At 37.1% G+C, this 15,717-nt stretch overlaps 1 protein-coding gene across 2 annotated transcripts in view; it reads left to right on the top strand.

Moving 5' to 3' along the window:
• Positions 1–15,717, top strand: part of ZNF704 (zinc finger protein 704) — a 367,044-nt gene that overhangs the window by 97,846 nt on the left and 253,481 nt on the right. For both annotated transcript variants that reach the window (XM_069100169.1, XM_069100170.1), the window contains exon 2: positions 4,720–4,961. In XM_069100169.1, coding sequence (XP_068956270.1) covers positions 4,720–4,961 — 242 coding nt within the window. The remainder of the gene's footprint in view (positions 1–4,719; positions 4,962–15,717) is intronic.

Genomic DNA, 15,717 nt, shown 5'->3' with positions numbered 1-15,717 from the left:
CCAAGCTGCAGTGAGCTAAAACTGATCAAGTATCTTATTAGAAGTCTTGCATATACATGATGAACAATCATGAGGAGGGTGGGGGCCACATGGTCTATGGAAGGGTGAACTGGCCCAGGTTAGAAACAGAGCAAGTCAAACCTCCCATGCTGATCAGTAGTTGGATTGGGTCTATGAGTGGCCACTATGCTTCCAGTGTAAGATAGGGAGACCCCAGTCTTCCAAACACACACACACACACACACACACACACACACACACACACACACATTTAGGAATCAACAGAGAGGGCGTGAAGTAATTCCAGGCCTAGGGAACAGCCTGACCTAAAACATAGTGGTAGAAAAACACAGTATATAGTAGAGAGTCCAGAACTGTCCAATTTTGCTAGAATATGAATGGAAGGAGGTCATAGGAAATGCACTTTAAAAGAGCTGTGGAATATTTTGAATGCCAGGCAAAGGACTTTGAACTTCATTAAGGAGGAAATAGAGACTGTGAGGGTTTGTGAGCAGAAGAATGAAATCAAAAGCTAGCAAAGCAGTAAAAGTTTTTCTGATCAATTTAATACTTCCTCTTGTCAACTGATAGAGGGTAGGACTCTGTAGGGATAGGACATAATTCAGCTAAGTTTTTATGAGACCTGGAAATAAAGAAAGCTCTGGAACATGGAGTGCTGCCAAGAGGAGAGGGGCAAGGAGGTTAGATGCCATTACAATGGCAACTCAGCAGCATTTTGAATAGCCCTGCTTTAGGGAAATGAAGGACACTAAGAGATGGTAAAGAATATTCCTGAAGACAAATTTTACCATAGGATCCTCAATTTAGAGTTGGGAAGAAAGAAAAAAAGATCTAAGTCTAACCCTCTCATTATACAGAGGAGGAATCTGAGACCTAGAGGGTTAAGTGGCTTGCATGAAGTCTTCCAGACAGTTAAATGACAGAATTGGGATTCAAACAGTCCTCCAGCCTCAAATCCAGCACTCTCCACTGCAATGTGATGCCTCCTCTGTCTTCCCTCAAAAGACTTGTGTCAAGGGCTGACTTTGAATAGATCATTGGTCATAGATACAGAGCTGGAAGGAGCTTCACAGGCCATGTAGTTCACACCTCCTCTTCCTTTACAGATTAGAAAACTAAGGCCTAGGGGGTCGAGAGAGATTAGCTTTCCCAAGGCTACAAAAGCAGTAAGCAATAGTTAAAATTTCAACCTATTGAGGTCACTACTCTGCAATGTTCAAAACCTCAACACAGAAGAGGTTGTCTACAAACGATTTTGCATCACAGTCTTCATAACAAAGGTGCAATGAGCTCTGAATGAGTAGTACTACCTCTTAGCATCTGATATCTGATTCCCAACATAAATTTTGCCTAAAAGACACCTGGGAAATAGTCCCTGGAGTAGCTAATGCACACTGCTTTCTAAAATGTGACAAAGGATTAGCATTTAACAACCACTCTCATTTTGTTTAAAAAAAATTATACACCACAACTTTGGAAGTAAGTTAGTTATTCAGTTCAAAAGAATTATTTGTCAGATGTCTACTATATGAGACAGCATGCCAGGTGCAAGGGAAATGAAGACCAAAACATAATAGTCCCTGTCCTCCAGGAGCTCACGCCTGTGTGCTTGAGAACAGAGCAGAAGGCATTGTGGCACAAAATGCAGACCAGCCTGTGTTTGAAGTCCTTTTTATTTCTAGACTTAAGATTCCATGATCCTTTGCAGTATTTGGGGGCATAAAGAAATCAATTCATTCCATTCACAAACCAGAGGTAATAAATGACATCACCAAATGAGGGGTTGTTTTCTCTCTTACACTTGGACTTTATGCTAATATTCTCCATGATACTGAGAAACATTTAACTGACATTCATTTATTTATTTTATTCCTTGCCTTGATATCAATGATCAGAAAATTGTAAAACAAGCTTATATCTGTTTTAACATTTAAGGAATCTTAAAGTTGACCTTGAAACCTATCTAAGAAGGTTATTGACGTTATCTTATGCTTTTTTTTTTTTAAGCAGTTGGGGTTAAGTAACTTGCTCAAGGTTACATGGCCAGGTGTTTCTGGGTGGGTGCTAAGTGTGTGAGCCCAGATTCAATCCCAGGTCATCCTGACTCTGGGGCCAGTGCTCTTACAGTGCTACCTGGCTGCCCCTATCTTATGCTGTTTTACCTTTATATGACTTTTTAACATGTGCATGGGTGGCACCTCATTGAAGGAGAACCTTTAAAGTAGGATTTTGCTATAGGGAGACAGATGCCTTTTAATAATTAATGAACGGTGAGTACAGTGGGATGTTGTATTCTCTACAGCCACATTTTGGTCAACCATGTGAGGTTAAATGTTGGCTGTTATGCACTACCAGTTAAATGTCCCTGGTAGAATCTGTTCACTACTGCTTCCCACATCAAGGTTGCCTTAATGTGTGTATAGATAAGTTTCATAACTAGGCATGTGGATTGCTAGTTGTTTATGTTTTGGTAAGAACAAATTCTGAAATTTCTTCCACACCTTTGGTATCTTGTCTCATTCAGATACAGTACCAGCAACCACACTGGCATACCCAGGATGGCTGCTAGCACAGGTTCTTAGATCTGATTTGCTAGGAAAGATCGCTGTTTAAGGGGTCAACAGTCTTTTAAAATTACATTCACTAGTTCAGGGGAAGAGTCAGAACCCTGAACTTCAGTGAAAATACAAAGAAAATATCAGAGAAATAAAGACCAAGACAGGACTCTGACTGCCTGAATGAACTATACACTTTACATATCCCTGAATAGAGAGAGCCTTTATATCTGAGTAGCTGTGGAGCTCTGAACATGTGGCCACTCAGAATCTCGACCAGGAAATCAGAAGATTCTTCTCATAAGCAAGCCCCCAAAGCAAAATACCAACTCAGAGTATATATATACAATTCTCAGAGCCAGAAGGCATCACTACCCTCTTGACTCAGTGCCTAATTGGAAATTAGCAAAAGGTGTGAAAGCCTTCCTATAGGCAAGCTTCCCTTAATGGGCTCCATGTGAGACTTATTAATGGACAGGGGAGATCTTATATCCCATTAACATTACAGATACTTAGAAAGTTTTTCTCACAAAAGCCTCAAAATTGTGTTGCCTCTGGCTGGGTCCTTCTCTGAGTATATTTGCATTAAGTTTTAGTCAGTGCCATTTACATTTTCTTTTTTTAAATTATTATCATTATTATTTGCTTGTTGGAGGGCAGTTGGGATTAAGTGACTTGCCCAAGGTTACATGGCTAGCAAGTGTGTCAAGTGTCTGAGGCGGGATTTGAACTCAGGTCCTCCTTACTCCAGGGCTGGTGCTCTATTCACTGCACCACCTAGCCGCCCCTGCCATTTACAGTTTTACTAGAATCATATAATGGACAGTAATGTTAAAATCCAAACATTGGAACTTCCTTGTCTCTGGTAGGGAGAAGAGTTTTTTTTTTTTAATTGAAATCTTGGAGATCTCTTCTATCTTTTGCCTTTTTTGGTTCCAGTTTGATCTTTAAATGCCTTCTGAATGGCCTTGCCTAGTGGGTCTTTCACCAAACTGTTTTAAATTTTTTCTAATAATTTTCCTTTGTTTTATGAGGAAATAATGCTCACAATCTTCCACCATCCTCCTCAAGAGGAGTTTTATTCTCAACTTGCATTTGTTGACTGTTTACTTATATGAGATTTCTTTATGACAATGATGACATACCCCTTTCAACAGCCCTGGTGAAGCTTGAGGTAGCCATTATGGCCTTGGTTCAATTTGTTGATGCAAAAACTTTATCATAATTTTACTGTGAAATAAAAATTTTCATTCTACTTTATTTGCTTTGTGGATTAAAAAAAATGCATGTATCAATTGACATAACTTGGTCCTTCAAGGTATTGTTAAATTCTGGTCCTTCTAGTGTTAAACATTCTCTCAACAATCTTATTTCCACTCTTAATTGACTTAGAAAAATTCTTCATAAACAGTGCAAAGGTAAGCAAAAGACATTTATGAATTAGTAGAATCCAATTTGATGAGATTTCACTGAATATTTATGCTATTTTGCTTTCTCATCTGGGGAGATTAAATTTTGAAGAGAAAAAAAACTAAAATGATTAATGCCCAAGAAAAGGAAGAATCTCTCTCTGTCTCTCTCTCTCTCTCCCCCTCCCTTCCTCCCCCCCCTCTGTCTGTCAGTCTCTCTCCCTCTCCCTCCCTCCCTCACTCCCTTCCTCCCTCCCTCCCCTTCATTCCTCCTTCCCTCCATCTCCCTCCCTGCTACCCACCTTTCCTTCCTTTTTTCTTCCCTTCCTTTCTTTCCTCCTCTCTCCCTTCCTTTCTTCCTCCCTTCCTTTCCTGACAGAATCATTTTTCCAAAAACCTGTTTTGTTTTATTTTTTTCTTAGAGGATTAATACCTTCAGATCTTCAAAGCTCCTGTTCTCCTGAAAGCCTTATATAATTGTCCTTAGACTTTTCATTAAAGTCTCCTTAAAATGTATATCCTTTCTTTGCACTCTGCTGATTTATGCTCATTTGTAGGTTGCTTTGTCAGTGTTCTTAAGTATCATTCATGTATATGTTCTTTAAATGCATTAAACTTTTTGAGATACATGGCCCATGCCTTTTCTTTCTTTTGCATCTCCTGTTTGTAAGCACAGAGCACAATGATAATGACTAAATGTTTATGACTAATGATTTTTATGTTTCATTTCACAGGCCGGGAGCATTAAGCGTGAAATGACCTTCACCTTTCAACAGGAGGATTTAAAACGTGACTTTAGTAAAAAAATATCCTATCAACAATTGTTCCCTTTGGCCATGGCAGAAGATGTGAGAACAGCTGACACCAAAAAAGCCCACAGAGTCCCTGAACATGAAAAAGAGAACACTCGATCCATCTGTCTCCTGGAACAAAAACGCAAAGTTGTTTCATCAAATATCGATGTTCCTCCAGCAAGGTAAGAAAGAACAACATATACTCACCCGGCCAACAAGTGTTCATGGCTCTATTAAGTGCTTATTATGCAAAAAATATCTGTGGGTCTAGCTCAGTAATTATGTGGAAAACATTCAAAAGTTCTGATAAAGTGCCCTTTTTCACGCATCCAGAATGATGAACAAAAGCTTCTTGCCCAAAGATTTCCTTCTTGAAATGAAGATGGTTGCTCTACATTTCAATGTTTGAACTAGAGTTAGGCTGTGTAGTTGGAGCCTGTGTAGAATGGGCACACTGATGTAACAGTACTTTAAAATGAGGGTATAATAGGAACAAAAAGGGGGAAAAATAGGAAAATTTTCCTCTCCCCCCCAGTTTAGTGTGTAGGAACAAAGTTACAAAAAATGACTGTATGCTAGTCTTTTTCTGTGATAATATGTCAGGTATCGGGATAGGGGCTGGATCTGTTATTTCATTGATTTTGGGAACTTGTAGGTAAGAAAACTACCTTTACCAGGTTAAGTGACTCATCCAGGGGCACACATCTAGTTGTTAGAGGCAGCACTTCAAACCCAGTTCTTCCTGGTTCTGAAGGCAGCCTTCTAGCCTCCATACCATGTTGCTTCTCAGTTATAGCATGAAATTCACTCTAAGACAAGCTGACCTTGAAATCTATCTGAGGAGGCTTATTGACTTTATCTTATACCACTTTACCTATAGTGCTCAGGAGCATTGACTTAAATGACTTTACATCAAAGTTCTAATGTGTGTACTACAGTTTATCACAATGGACCAAAAGAGGAAATAGAAAATAAATTTAGGTAGGAAACATGTAATTTTAAAATGATGATGGTACAGTTTAAAAGAAATTGATTGATCCAAGAGAACAAATAGAAATCTCACAGGATTTTTGAGCCACTACAACACAGATAGTTGCTTTAGTTTGAACATATACACCATATTTTGTTGCAAAAACTTTTCTAGCAAAACATTAAGATTAAAAAAAAAGATTTAATTTTAAACAGATGAATTTCTGACAGCTAGTTCAAGGATAAGAATCTTTAAAAAGCAACACATGCCCTTTTCATATTTTAATCTCTTTGTTGCTAATAGAGAGATTATTTGGTTTGATTTGGCGAAAGTTTCAGAAATTGGCAGGGAGGATTGCACATTGAGGTGGGGATAAAAACCTGAAAGATAATAGCTTGTTTTCATTGTTTGAACTCTATTTTGGGTTTAGTTCAAAAGTAACTTCCCTAGAAGTTGTTTTTCAGTGTTCTACTGTCTTGCCAAATTTGTAAGACTTTCTAAAATTTCAAACCACTTTGTTTTCCCCATCTTTGCTGCCAAATTACTCAAGTGTGTTAAATTCTCATATGCCTGCTACATGTTTTTAGCTACTTAGAATTCTTCATGTGGCTTGTCTTTCAAATAAAGTATATGTAAAGTTTGGGGTTTTTTTTCTTCAGTTGATCAATTTTTTTCCCTGAGGATTTGGTAACCACAGGTTGCTTTCACGTCTGAGAACTATGTAAATATGGGTTGTTCAGTAGAAAAAAACATAAAGTTACACATTAGAAAGTTGAGACCTTAAGTTCTACTTTTCTTTCCTTCTAAGCTTTTAAAGAAAGAAAAGAGTAGACTTTAATAATGTCAAGGAGTTTAATGACAATTCAACATTACAGTATTAGAGTTTAAATTAATTTAATTTATATCATCCTTTGTTAATGCATTTATCTCAGGTTTTTGCAGGTCTTCAAGTTTAAAGTACACTTTCCTACTTACCATGCTGATGAGAATCAAATGTCCCAAAAGTCTCAGTGCAGTTTAAAGCTATTAAATTGTACATAAAGCTGAATATGTAGCATGCTTTGCAAACTTTAGAGCCTGTATAAATGTCAACCATTACTATTATTGTTATATGTACCATGGTAGGAAATGTTGTATTTTGAAGGGGAGGGAGATAATGATGAAAGGAAAAGAAAAAGTGAATATACTGCTCCTTTCTTCATTGTTCTCTGATTGTATTTTTCCACCCTCTCAAATTCACTAAATGTAATTAAGAAGCATAACAGTCAGGCTAGGGTTATAGCAAGACTGGTGAATGATGTAGAAAAATTAATTAGGTTTTAAATCCATTAATGTACAGCAGAATACTCTAGTGACAAGATGTGATTTACACTTATTAATTCCTTAAGGGAAATTTTAGTTGAATTTTCATCATTTGGGGTTTCTGGTAATCCAACTATTTCATCACTATGGTATGAATTTAACAATTTCACGTTAGACAAACAGATGGTGAAGTAAATTGATCATTTTCTCTGATGATGATAAAGCATAAAGAAATAGGTGAACGTAATGGTCTGTTTTCAGATTATTTTTCTTTTGTCCCTCAAATTGACACATACTACTGTGTCAATTTTAGAATGCTTATTTATGACAAAGTTAAACCTTCAATCTTCTGTATAGATCACAATTTTGTCTTAAGTAAATTAGCTTTTAAGGAGACAGGTAATCTTTCTCCATTTTATTTATAATAGAAGAGGAAATAATAAAACTTTTGGTTATTATTACAAAAGCGTAACCATATTAATTTTCTGCTCAAGAAGTTTTAGTTGTTCCCTATTGCCTCTAGGATAGAACACAAATGTTTATATTTCGTATTTAAACATGGGCCAGCCCCAACCCATCTTTTTAGATTACATTCATATTATCTTTGGTTATACCCTTTTATTGCATCCAGTCAAACTGGGCTACTCACCATTCTCTGTTTGGGACACTGCATTTCCTGCCTCCATGACTTTGTACAAGCAATCCCCAGTTCTAGAAATGCTTTCCCTCCACACCTCCTCCTCTCATAGTGGCCTAGCTCCCTTCAAGTCTCAACTCCAAGACTCACTCCTACAGACAGGCCTACCTGATCCCCCAAATTTTTAGTGCTTTTTTCCTCCCTGAAATTACTTTCTATATAGTGTATATATTATTTTTATATATTGTACATATTATTGTTTCTATTTTTATGTGTTGTTTTTTGTATTCTTTATATCTATTCCTTGTTATATTATTTCCCCCATAAAGGTAAGCTCCTTGAGGTCAGGGAATGCTTTATTTTTCTCTTCCTATCTTCAAAGATTTGTTTATCACTTAGTAAATGCTCATTTTAAAAGGTACCCTTTGGGGAATTGCAAACTCTACCAGTAAAGTGGCATTTGTAATTACAAGGAACACTCTTCAATATGCATATGCAAAATACTCACTGGGATTCATTCATAGACTCTCTTAGAAAGAGAGATTTTAACTTTTTGTAGCTATCAAGGTATCATTTTAGTAGGGTCACTGCTTTCTTAAATAGCTAACTTTGTATCAGAACTAGGAAAATGTGGCTCACTGAAAACTCCTTTTGTAATGATGTGTTCTCCGTATTAATTAAATTAGCTTTAGTATTTCTTGAGTAGTTTCTTTATACTTAGAGTTACTTTATCATTAATGCTTTCTGGGGAGAAAAAGAGAAGATGAAAGAAAGAATAGGAATACTTTTCTGCAGATCAGGGAAAATTTGTAAATAGTTTATGTTGTAAATTAGGTAATATAAGCACTGCTAAATTAAATGATTATACACCTTTGTGCTGTGTTGCTTTTTACTTTTTGTATTGCTCTTATCTCTTAATAACATTTCACATGTGATTGAAATCTCTTAGAGGACATAGATTGTTTCTTTGGTTCTTTTGACATTCGCCTGTGACACTTAGTTCCTTACACTCAGTAATTGCTTGCCAATCAGCTCTATGACTGGGCACATATTTAGAGGTAAAATCTCCCAAGAACAAATACTGGTGTGTGAGCTCTGCGTGCAGCTGCTAATTGTTCTGGTGAGTTTCCAGCTATTAAAACTTATAAAGATAAAAAGTACTAATTAATAATACATATACTTGGAGCTTAATTGTGTGATATTCTTGGCCTTATTTTTCTAATCTAAAAGATTTACAAGAAAACATTTGTAAATAACCCAATAATTTTTGGGGAATGCTTTACAAATGCTAATATCAACAAAAAAAAAGTAAGAAAACAAACTCACATCATTAATTGGTAGTTACTAGGAAGACTGACTGATAAATTGCATAAACCCTTTATGTAATCAACAAGTTGAGTTTTTAATCCATACCATTTGTGTACCGAGGGTTGAAGCCTTTATCTTTGCATATCCTTCTGCTAAGTTCTTCCTTATCAGATGAAGTAATAGGAAGGAGTCAAAGGATTTAGGACGTTGTTAACTTTCTGCCTGTGTCCCTTCACTACTCTGGGTCTCAGTGTCTTTATCTGTTAAAATGCAAATATTAGACAAGATGATCTTTAAAGTTCTTTCTGGTTCTAAATCCTGTGATCTTTATCTCTTCCTGAAAATTTTCAGATCATGTACCATAAGTCCTATTTTGAATCAGATTCTCTCTTTTTAATCAAGTCACTGACTAGTTCTATTTTAACCAGCTGCTTAGAGTTGATGATGATGATGATGATGATGATAGAGTTCTGGACTTGGAGTCAAGAGACCAGAGTTCAATTCTGCTCTGATTCTTCCTAGTTGTATATGTTGCAAGTTACTTCTCTGTGGCTCAGTGTCTTCCTGCATAAAATCAAACTAATGATACTTTACTACTTAGTTCACAGGCACTGTGCTAATCACTTTACAAATAGGATCTCATTTGATCTCCGTAACAATCCTGTGAGGTAGGCCCTCAGTTTTACAGTTTTACAATTGAGGAAACTGAGGCAAATAGAGGTTTAAGTGACTTTTCCAAGGTAAGATAATGATGAAAGCACTTTTCAAACCTTGAAGTGCTATAGAGATGTGATCTATTATTAATATGGGTTACAAAATATTTAAGAGGCAGCATGGCAGAACTGCTAGAGACCTATCCCCAGAGACAGACGTGTGTACTGTCTGTGGCATCCTAGGCAGCTCTTGACTGGAAGTTACACAGAAAGTATCTGCCTGTGTTGGTAGTGGAAATTTCTTCATCCAGGTGTTCCCCATGGCAGTAAAATTATAGGTCCAGGCCCTATCCTTAGAAAACATTTATATAAAGATACAATAGCCAGTTTGGTTATCCGGTATGATCGTTTCCCTCACAGTGTGCTCTTTTTTTGCTTGTAAGATCAGATACCTCTGTGGGTCTTGATAAATGCCACTTCTTCCAAGAACCTCCCCCTCCTTACCATTATTTTACCCTCGGTGAGTGACTTAAACCTCTATTTGCCTCAGTTACCTCATCTGTAAAATGGGGGAAATAATGGCATTTACCTCGATGTGTTGTAAGGATCAAAAGAAATCCTCCTGTCTGTAAAGCACTTAACACAATGCCTGGCGCTTTGTAGGTGTGGATGCTTCTTTCCCAAATCAGCCTCACCACCCACCCCCTGGAGGCCTGGAAGTGCTCTTTCCCTTCATTTAATTCCTAGAGTACAATGTTTATCCCTCCTTTATAACAACACTCATAGTTTGTTGTGTGTACATATACTCCCTCTTTCTATATATGGATGTGGCTGTTGAAAGAGATATGCATGTTGTATTCACGTTTTCACAAATGATCTGTGATTTTGTCAGTGTTGGAACCTATATCACCTGTGCAGAGTAAATCTTGACTCTGACTTAATAGATAAATCCCAGGGAGTTGTTTGAGGCATAAGGAAGTTAATGATGCTCAGGGTATCAGGACCAGTGGCATTACAAGTCAGGTCTTTCTGAATCCTAGCCTGCTATTATGCAAAATTTTACCTGACATATATGTTTGCATGCATGTATGTGTTTGTTTTTATAGCTTAATAATTATATACACATATATATGTATGCATACATGGAAAGAGGGAGAAAAATACACACATATAAACTAGAGCTAGTCCTATAATTTCTTATCTACATCCCTTGTGGAAGCTTTTCCAAGATAGATAGGAATCATACAGGATGCAAAAATATTTTGATCTGCAACAGCAGGAGTGCTAATATAAATGAGATTTTGGATGTATTGAATTGTATACGTATATGAATGATTTTTTCTGATATTGACTATTGATTGGAGCTATTAGCTCTTAACTAGAAAATGTTCTTTCAATTCTATATGCCATCCATCCTTTAAAAACATTAGCAATGAGACAAGCATTCTTGGATAACTCAAATTATTAGAGCATGGCATTTGTTACTCTGTTTTGCCAGACTTTGTATTTTTGGAGGGTACTGATGCTTAATTTGGTTGGATTTCACCCAAACAGCAATTACAATTTGATTATGCAAAGCAGTGACTGTCTTCTAATTATAACTGTACAGTTAAAGGAAGCTATTAGCAAACCAGTTGCAGCAAGGAAAGAGGAAAGAATTAGCCAAAAATTTTCCAGACCTAACAGCAGTTTATTAGAATACTACAGAATATCAGTCTGCTGTTAGAAGAATAAAATGAACCAAACTATACTATTTGTTTTGCTTTGTTTTGTCTTTCCATGCAACTGTCTCTTTGTTGCCATTTGCAAATCATCTTCTCTTTATTTGGTGATAGTCTAGAATTTTCATTGTTTAAATGAACCTGAGAAGTTGAATAACCTTTGGATGCAGAGTGTAAATGATCAGAAGGGTCAACAGTACCTCAAATACTCATTGGAAATGTTATGACTAATTTGGGTAACAGTTTAAGTAAGAGTTTAAAATTTTCTTTCATGTTGTATTTCTTTTTTTTTAAATTTTCTTCTTTGTATTTGATTCAAGATGAAGAAGGTATCTAATATGAAAGATTCTTTTATGCCAAGGTTGTAAGCAAGGGAAGCATGTAGTATTTGACTCCTATTGGGTGTGTTCAATCAAGTGTACGCTCCTTTGAAGATGGGTCCATTTTTGTCTATGTTAGTAGTCAACACATATTTATTCAGTGCCCACTGTATATACCTGGCACTCTGCTAAGCACTGAGGATGAAAAGAAAGGCAAATGATAGTCCCTGCTTGGAAGGAACTCACAATCTGATGGAGGGAGATAAAAGCGAGACATAAAGAGAAGCCGAGCAGGGGGTTAGAGGGAGAGAGGGAGGAGGCAGGAGTATGATGAAGTCCTCCTGAAGAGTACAGCCTGGTGGGAAGTGATGTGATGGCTTTCCTGGGTACCCTCCCTAAACGGAAGATTTGAGAGGAGCTCTCTGATAGCTAGCCTCCATCCTCCCCAGTCAGAGGAAGGAATAGGTATAAGTTTCAGAGTTGATGTGATCTTGCAGGTTAATGAGTTTTTAGAGGTCATGATTAAGTCAAAGACTGTAGTTGGATATGAAATGAAGAGAAGGGGATGGCCAGGTAGCACAGCGAGTAAGAGCACCGGCCCCAGAGTCGGGATGACCTGGGATCGAATCCGAGCTCTGATACCTAGCACCACACCCACAAATAACTGGCCAGGTAACCCTGAGCAAGTTAGTTAACCCTGATTGCTTTAAAAAAAAAAAGAAATGAAGAGATGACTGTCTTATGTATTCTTTTTTTTTTTTTTTAAGCAATCGGGGTTAAGTAACTTGCTCAAGGTTACATGGCCAGTTATTTCTGGGTGTGGTGCTGAGTATCTGAGCCCTGATTTGATCCAGGTCATCCCGACACTGGAGCCGGTGTTCTTACTCACTGAGCCACCTGGCCACCCCTAAGCAATTGGGGTTAAGTAACTTGCTCAAGGTTACATGGCCAGGTGTTTCTGGGTGGGTGCTAAATATCTGAGCCCAGGATTCGATCTCCAGGTCTTCTCAACACTGGAGCCGGTGCTCTTACTTGCTGTGCTACCTGGCTGCCCCAATGTCTTATGTATTCTTAACACTTGGAACAATCACCTCTACATTGTGATCCATAAATAGATGATTTTTTTTCTTGACTTTATCACTATCAAGAACAATATAGTGATTGGGGCCTCCATTGGTTAAGTTATCTGGGGCAATAATTTTCCTCATTGTATGTTAAAGTAGATTGTGAGAGAATGTCCTTTTTTTTCTTTTTCATCTAAGATCTAATACTTCTCTAGGTTTTGATAAATGCCACATCTTTTATGAAGCCTTCCCTTACGATTGTCTATCACTTAGATCCCTCCTGCAAGAGTGGAAATGATCTTTTCCTTAATTTAATTCTGAAAATACATTGTTTCTGCCTACTTTATGACAACTATCCCATACTTTCTTGTATTATAATAATTTGTGACCTAATTTTTTTAATAGCTGATATTTATTTAATACTTCAAGATTTGCTAAATGCTTTACACATATCTTATTTGATCCTCACAACTACCTGGTGAATGAAATAAGTGCTATTATTAACACTAAGATTTTACAGATGACAAAATTGAATCTGAGAGAGGCAAAAATTATTTTCTCCAGTTTATAAAGCAAGTAAGGTCTGAGGCAAGATTTGAACTCAGGTCTTCTTTTAAAATTCCAAACACAATATTTTACTCACTCTGCAACATAGATTGTAAACTCTTGAGAGCAGAAACTGTCTTTTTCAACTAGATATCATTCACAATGATATATACTTACAGATAGTAAATTATCAGTTTGTTGAATAAATTAAATTCTACTTTCATTAAGTCTTGTGACCTTCCTATCATCTTCCCCATACCATGACCTTCCAAGAATCAGGGTCCTCAGATATATTCTTTGCTACCCTTTTGGTGGTCTCTTGTGTTACTGTAATTCATTGTATTTTGTTAGCTGCATTGGGCATAGAATATAAAGTGTCTCTGCAGAGTTATCCTACAGTGATTCCATTTTTCAATAACCACTCAGGGCATCGATGTAGTAAGTTTGTATAGCATCACTCCAGTGGCTCCCTATAACTCACACACTCAATAAACATTTATTAAAAACCTGCTTTGTGCCAAGCACGGTGCTAAGTTCTGGAGATACAAAAAGAAACAAAAGACAGTCTCTGCTCTCAAGAAGCTCACAATATGTCATCTCCGGGATCAAATACAGAATCTTCTTTTTGGTGCTCAAAGCCCTTCATAACCAGTCCTTTTTCCTACCCTACCTTTACAGTCTTCTTACATCTTACACCTCTCCCCAAATACTTTGTTTGTTCAGTGACACTGGCCTCCTTGTGGTTCCTTGTATAAGATACTCCATCTGTAGACTATGGGCATTTTTGCTAGTTGTCTCCCATGCCTGGATTTCTCTCCCTCTTCTCTGCCTCCTGGTAAAATCCCACCTTCTACAAGAAGCCTTTCAAGCATTCCCCTTCTGTCTGTTCATTGTCTTCAGTCTATCCTGTATATAGCTTACTTCTACATTGTCTCCTCCCTTAAACTCTGAGCTCCTTGAGAGATAAGACTGTCTTGCCTTTTGTGATACCTCCATTGATTAGTGTGGTACATGGCACAAAGTGCTTGATAAATGTTTCTTGACTGAGTGACTAGCACAGTGTGAATGCAGGCTGCTGAGGGTACAGAGTCCCTGGCAGTGATCAGTTTCTGACTTGTAACTGCTAGCAGGTGAAATTTGTCAAAGATTCAAATAAATAATAAAGGAAAGACACCCAGAGAAAAAAATTGAAAGAATAGAGAAAAAATCAGAAGATTTGGAGAGAATGGCATTAAACTAGACTGAGAAGAATGTAGCATCAGACTAAGATGTTGGAAAAGAATTGGGACTGAGACAATTTGTCATGTGGTGGAAGTAAATCTGGCCTTGTGGTCATAAAGACACAGTGACTGTGGACAAATCATTTAACTGTTCTGAGTTTTGTTTTTCTTAACTGTAAAATGGGAATGATGATGCCTATACTCCCTATTCCATAGGGTTCTTGTGAGAATTAAATGAAAGTGTACATATAAAACACTTTATAAATGCCAGCTTATATTGTTCTTCCCTCCTATAATTTGAATTTTGTTTTGAATCCCTCTTCCCACTAGTAGACTGGCAGCTAGGTGGCTCAGTGGATAGAGTGCCAAGCCTGAAGTCAGGAAGACATCTTCCCGAGTTCAAATCTGGCCTTAGATATTTACTTGCTGTGTGACTCTGGGCAAGTCACTTTTTGTTAACCCTTTTTGCCTCAGTTCCTCATCTGTAAAATGAGCTGGAGAAGGAAATGGCAGACTACTCCAGTATCTTTACCAAGAAAAACCCCAAATGGGGTCACAAAAAGTTGTACATGACTGAAATGACTGAACAAAAAAAAAAAACAGTAGACTATTCATTTTTTAAAATTTTAATAATCATTATTTTTAAGGACAGAATGACATGTTCTATAAAATAAATTGGTTGGAAAGAAAGATGATATATCTTCCTTTTCCAAGTGGATTTATCAGGTAACTTAGTTTACTATCTTTATTTTTGATAAAAGGCAAAATACTAACATTGGATATCTTGGGTGATAAGCAGTTCATTGAATCAAGCATTAACTAGCTATGATAAGGTCTTCTGCTATGATATGTTTGTAGGAGAAAAACAAATTACCAGGTAGGACCTGGAACCAACCTAGTCTTTAATAAACTCTTGGTTATGTTCCTGATCCAAACTGCCTAGACATGCTGATGGGATAGATTTCCTAAACTTGCTCCAATCTGAATTGTTTTAGTCACATTCTCATAAAATGAAACTTTCCAGCCCAAACCAGTCCAGCTCAGGCTATGTAGTTATATGCTATTCTCTGTCCAGAAGCAATCTCAATAGGACATCATAGATTTGATGAAAACACTGATTACAAAATTTGTCACTACTCTGTTGCTGTTTTCTTTTACAATTTTGGTAAGGAAGTTAATAAAATGAGGTAAGAGCTA

This window comes from Petaurus breviceps, unplaced genomic scaffold (assembly GCF_028583685.1).
Source record: "Petaurus breviceps papuanus isolate PSGF00001 unplaced genomic scaffold, PetGlider_PUasm1.0 38, whole genome shotgun sequence".
Taxonomy (NCBI): domain Eukaryota; kingdom Metazoa; phylum Chordata; class Mammalia; order Diprotodontia; family Petauridae; genus Petaurus; species Petaurus breviceps.
Note: the sequence above shows the minus strand (reverse complement) of the source record. Positions and strands in the feature narration are given on the sequence as shown.